General features: G+C 41.5%; 1 protein-coding gene across 1 annotated transcript; it reads left to right on the forward strand.

Annotated features, from left to right (window-relative positions):
* The first annotated feature begins 3,848 nt into the window (after positions 1–3,848).
* Positions 3,849–4,205, forward strand: LOC114386210. The gene has a single exon (XM_028346187.1). The coding sequence runs from the start codon at positions 3,849–3,851 to the stop codon at positions 4,203–4,205; it is 357 nt and encodes a 118-aa protein (XP_028201988.1).
* The last annotated feature ends 504 nt before the right edge of the window (positions 4,206–4,709 follow it).

Below are 4,709 nucleotides of genomic sequence, written 5' to 3' on the forward strand. Positions count from 1 at the left end.
AACTTCGGTTAAAATAAATTCCGACCGTTCGGTCGTGCCGTAACCACGTTGGAAATCAAAAAGAGGTAAAAAATAATATAATAAAAAAGACATCTTTTAGTAAAATAAAGCGGAAAATCAATCGGACGTTTTCTCTTTGGGATTTCTCATTCTTAATCGAATTGATTAACAACTAAAGTGAAATTAAGGCTAAAATCAACTCGCCTAGTCAAGCTCGTCCACAAAAATAGGCTTTTGAAGTTTGTCATTTCAATTTCTCACTAAGTAAAATGGATCATTTTTAAGGTCCAACGCCTTAAAATGATCACCTCTTAAAATCAAAAAGAATCACTTGATAAAAAAGAACTACGTAGGTCTGAGTTCCTCATTGAGGATACGTAGGAGCAAAAGTCCCGCTTTTGTCGACCACCCCAAGAGATCGTTAATGGTCCAATGCCTTAACGTTTCTCTCCTTTCAAAAAAACAAGAGATCGTTAATGGTCCAATGCCTTAACGTTTCTCTCCTTTCAAAAACAAGAGGTCGTTAATGGTCCAACGCCTTAACGTTCCTCTCCTTTCAAAATCAAAAGACCGTTTAATGGTCCAACACCTTAAATGACCTTTTGTTCAATAAAAACATATTTTGCAAAAAAAGACAAAAACAACTTAACCAAACACTTTGTTCCAAAAGAACTACGTAGGTATGATTTTCTCATCCCAAATTGAGGAATACGTAGGAGCAAAGGGAAACACCCTTGTCGACCACAAAAAGAGAAAATATAAAAAGGGTATAAAGGATATAAGAACATAAAAGGGAACATAAAAATCAAAGTCATGTTTGCACATTCGATTAAAGGCTGCCGTCCCTTGAGACGGGCGTGTGGGGTGCTAATACCTTCCCCGTGCGTAAATACAACTCCCGAACCTTTCACTAAAAAGTTCGTAGATCACGTCTTTTCCGGTTTTTCCGACGTTTTCCTCAAATAAACGTTGGTGGCGACTCCGCGCGTATTCCTTTCGTGGAACACGCATCCCGCGAGTCTCGCGTCGCCCTCCCGCCGAAGGGTAGGTTGCGACAGGTGCCATATGGATTCATTCCATCACTGGCTAGTCCAAGTCTAAGATTTCTTGGCTCATTCCCGAAATCCGGATACAAACCATCAATCTTCTTCCACTGGGAGCAATCAGCCGGATGACGGACCATTCCATCAGAAATCCTTCCATTTGCATGCCATGAAAGGTCTTTTGCGTCATCCTCGTTAGCAAAGAGACGCTTAAACCTTTGAATGATTGGAAGATACCACAAAACCTTCGCTGGGGGACCCTTGTTGGAGTTTTCATCAGAATTGCTTTCCTCTTCATCCTTGACTTTGTACCGTGAAGTCCCACATATAGGGCATTTGGACATTTCTTGGAATTCATGCTTGTACAGTATGCAATCATTGGGGCAAGCATGAATCTTCTGATACTCCATACCCATCGGACACAATATCTTTTTCGCCTTATAGTAACTTTTAGGCAATGTGTTGTCCTCTGGAAGCAGATTGTGCACTACCTCAAGCAGTGAGGTGAAACTTTTGTCACTCCACCCATACCTGGCCTTCACATTAACCAGACTTAACACAACAGACAACAGGGTTAAGGAATTCTTGCAGCCTGCATACAAAGGCTTCTTAGAATCACTCTGTAATCCTTCATACACAGGGGCGTGTGCTTGCTGGAAAGACTCCTGTCCAAGGTCACGAATCATGTTCTCTAACCGATCTCCCATTTCTACATCAAACGGTTCAGATTGGGACCCACTCTGCATGTCTGTCACTTCACCATGCCATATCCACATTGTGTAATTCTTCTTAATCCCATCACACAATAGATGGTCTCGTATGTCATCGAGTAATTGTCGTCTTCCATTCAAACAGTTGATGCAAGGACAATAATATTTTCCTTCTTCATTCGGTCGACCTCTTTCTAAAGAAAATTGCAAGAACTGTTCGACGCCATCCTCATATTCTGGGCTCATGCGACTTTCATTCATCCAACTTCGATCCATCTACGCAATTCCATGCATGAAAATCTCACTTTTTTATTTATAGGTGTGGGCCTATCCCATTTAGGAAAGCTGCCTTTTATGTTAGCTTCAATCGTCAAGGTTACCATTATTTACAAAAATTTGACTAAATTTCGATAGCATTTCACATTGGTCTCCAAGTACACGACATGACATTGGTGAAATGAATTTCCCGATAATCAAGTATGCACTTGGAGAACAACTTGAAATGCAGTGAACTGAAATTTAATCAAATTAATGAAAATAATAATAACCTTCACAAATGAATCTAACATAAAAATACCAATCTCCCCAAACTGTCCAAACGGACAATTCAAGACTAAATACAATGGCTAATGCAAACTGTTCGCAAGAGTCATTGCATTCAGTCTCAAACGGGAATCTAAGGTTCACTCACCATGAACAACAGTTGTTTATATAGCAAATTACACTGATCGCATACAAGAACATACAAAAGGTCAAATTCAATTACAGACGAATATAGACATCAGCAGTTGTTTATGTAACTAATTTCAAATGCTGGGTTTGAAGGGTGCTTATGGTTTAATATTGTAGTTGGGTATATGTGTGTGTGTGTATCATGAGGATCTGTGTGTATCATGAGGGTTGAGACAAGGAGACCCTTTGACTCCATTACTCTTTGACTTAGTGGCTGAAGGACTGACAGGGCTAATGAGGGTCTGTGTGTGTGTGTGTGTGTGTGTGTGTGTGTGTGTGTGTGTGTGCGTGTGTGTGTGTGTGTGTGTGTGCGTGTGTGTGTGTTTCTGTGTGTGTGTGTGTGTGTGTATGACTGTATGTGTGTGTGTGTTTCTGTGTGTGTGTGTGTGTGTGTGTGTGTTTCTGTGTGTGTGTGTGTGTGTGTGTGTGTATGGCTGTGGGTGTGTGTGTGTGTGGGTTTCTGTGTGTGTGTGTGCGTGTGTGTATGGCTGTGTGTGTGTGTGTGGGTTTCTGGCTGTGTGTGTTTTTGTGTGTGTGTGTGTGTGTGTGTGTGTGTGTGTGTGTGTGTGTATGGATGTGTGTGTGTATGGGTTTCTGGCAGTGTGTATGTGTGTGTGTGTTTCTGTGTGTGTGTGTGTGTGTGTGTGTGTGTGTGTGTGTTTCTGTGTGTGTGTGTGTGTATGGTTGTGTGTGTGTGTGGGGGTGTGGCTGTGTGTGTGTGTGTGTTTCTGTGTGTGTGTGTGGTTGTGGCTGTGTGTGTGCATGTGTGTGTGTGTTTCTGTCTGTGTGTGTGTATACAGGATGCTGCTGCTGCTGTCCTTTGCATACAGGACAACAGACACTTGTGTTGAAGAACCAAGCCAATTCATATTGTTGTTGAGGTTATACGAACCGGCTCTCCACGCAATCGAGAGAATGTTGCTGCTGTCTTGTGGTCACTATGCATCGGAGATCCACTGCAATTAAAACTAGCGAAAGAACATGGTGCAGAAGCAGCACTGCAGGAGTTGTCAGAAAATGGAACTGATAGAGCTAAGATAAAAGCTAGAAGCATATTGGAACTCTTGCAGCGAATGGAAGGGGTTGATAATCTGCAGAGTTCATAGTCTCAAAGTATGGAGGCTGGAGGGCATTGGAGGAAGGCATTAGAGGAAGCCAAGACTCTATTTGGTGGAGGGACCTGCTATCAAGTCAGCAGCAACAGCAGAACCAGGTAGTCAAAACGGAAAGAAATTGGAAGGTGGGAGGTGGGGAGAAGTTAAGATTTTGGGAGGACCCTTGGACACATAATGCTATGCCATTAATGGACAAATAACCAAGGCTGTACCGAATTTCTGATCAACAGAAACAAATCATTATGAATATGGGGAATAACACCAACGGCGGATGGGAGTGGAAGCTATCTTGGAGGACAGCTCTTTTTGATAGTGAAATTCAAATGGCAGATAATTTCCTTGGAGAACTATCACAGCAACAGATTCAGCCAAATAGGGAGGATAGGTGCAGCTGGAAGCATGATCAAACTGGACACTACTCAACAAAAAGCGGATATGACTTGATATGGGAAGCACAGATGGGAGCTAATCAGAATTTGGACTTTGTGGACATTTGGAAGCTCAAAATACCAAGTAAATCACTGGTTTTTGCTTGGAGGCTAATTAGGGACAGACTTCCAACTAGGATGAATCTTAGAAGGTGGCAGGTTGTGATAATTAAATGAGGTACAGTGCCCATTTTGTGGAGATGTAGAGGAGGAGCCTGCCCATTTAGAAATATGGAGACAGACTTTGGAACACATTTTAATCAGTGGTCCTCCAACCTAAAGGAAGTGTTAAGTAAATAGGCTGTAGAGGATTCAGAATCTATGTATCAATTAGCTTGTTGTAAGTGGTTCTGTTATAAAACAGGAACCAAATGCACATTTATATCTACCAATGTAATCTTAGTACCACTGGTAGTTTTCAATATATATAATATCTAATTTTGTTGAGCAAAAAAAAGGGAATTTGCGGACAAGACAGCTGGAGAAAGGCTTTGCCCAGCCCTACAACTATTGGTCTAGTAATTTATCAACAACATTTTTTGATTAGGGTAGCAGTGCAGGGTTATTGTATTCTATTTAGATTGGCACCTGATTCGTAGGACCTATGCTTCTGCTAGTCTGCTGGTTTCTACCTTGTATATTTAGTACCTCTGGTACTCATAGTTATTAATACAAATTATA

Source organism: Glycine soja, chromosome 15 (genome assembly GCF_004193775.1).
Source record: "Glycine soja cultivar W05 chromosome 15, ASM419377v2, whole genome shotgun sequence".
Taxonomy (NCBI): domain Eukaryota; kingdom Viridiplantae; phylum Streptophyta; class Magnoliopsida; order Fabales; family Fabaceae; genus Glycine; species Glycine soja.

Bases quoted from the DNA above. Each gene is read 5' to 3' on its own strand.
- LOC114386210 (XM_028346187.1), top strand. From the start codon at position 3,849: ATGGGGAATAACACCAACGGCGGATGGGAGTGGAAGCTATCTTGGAGG.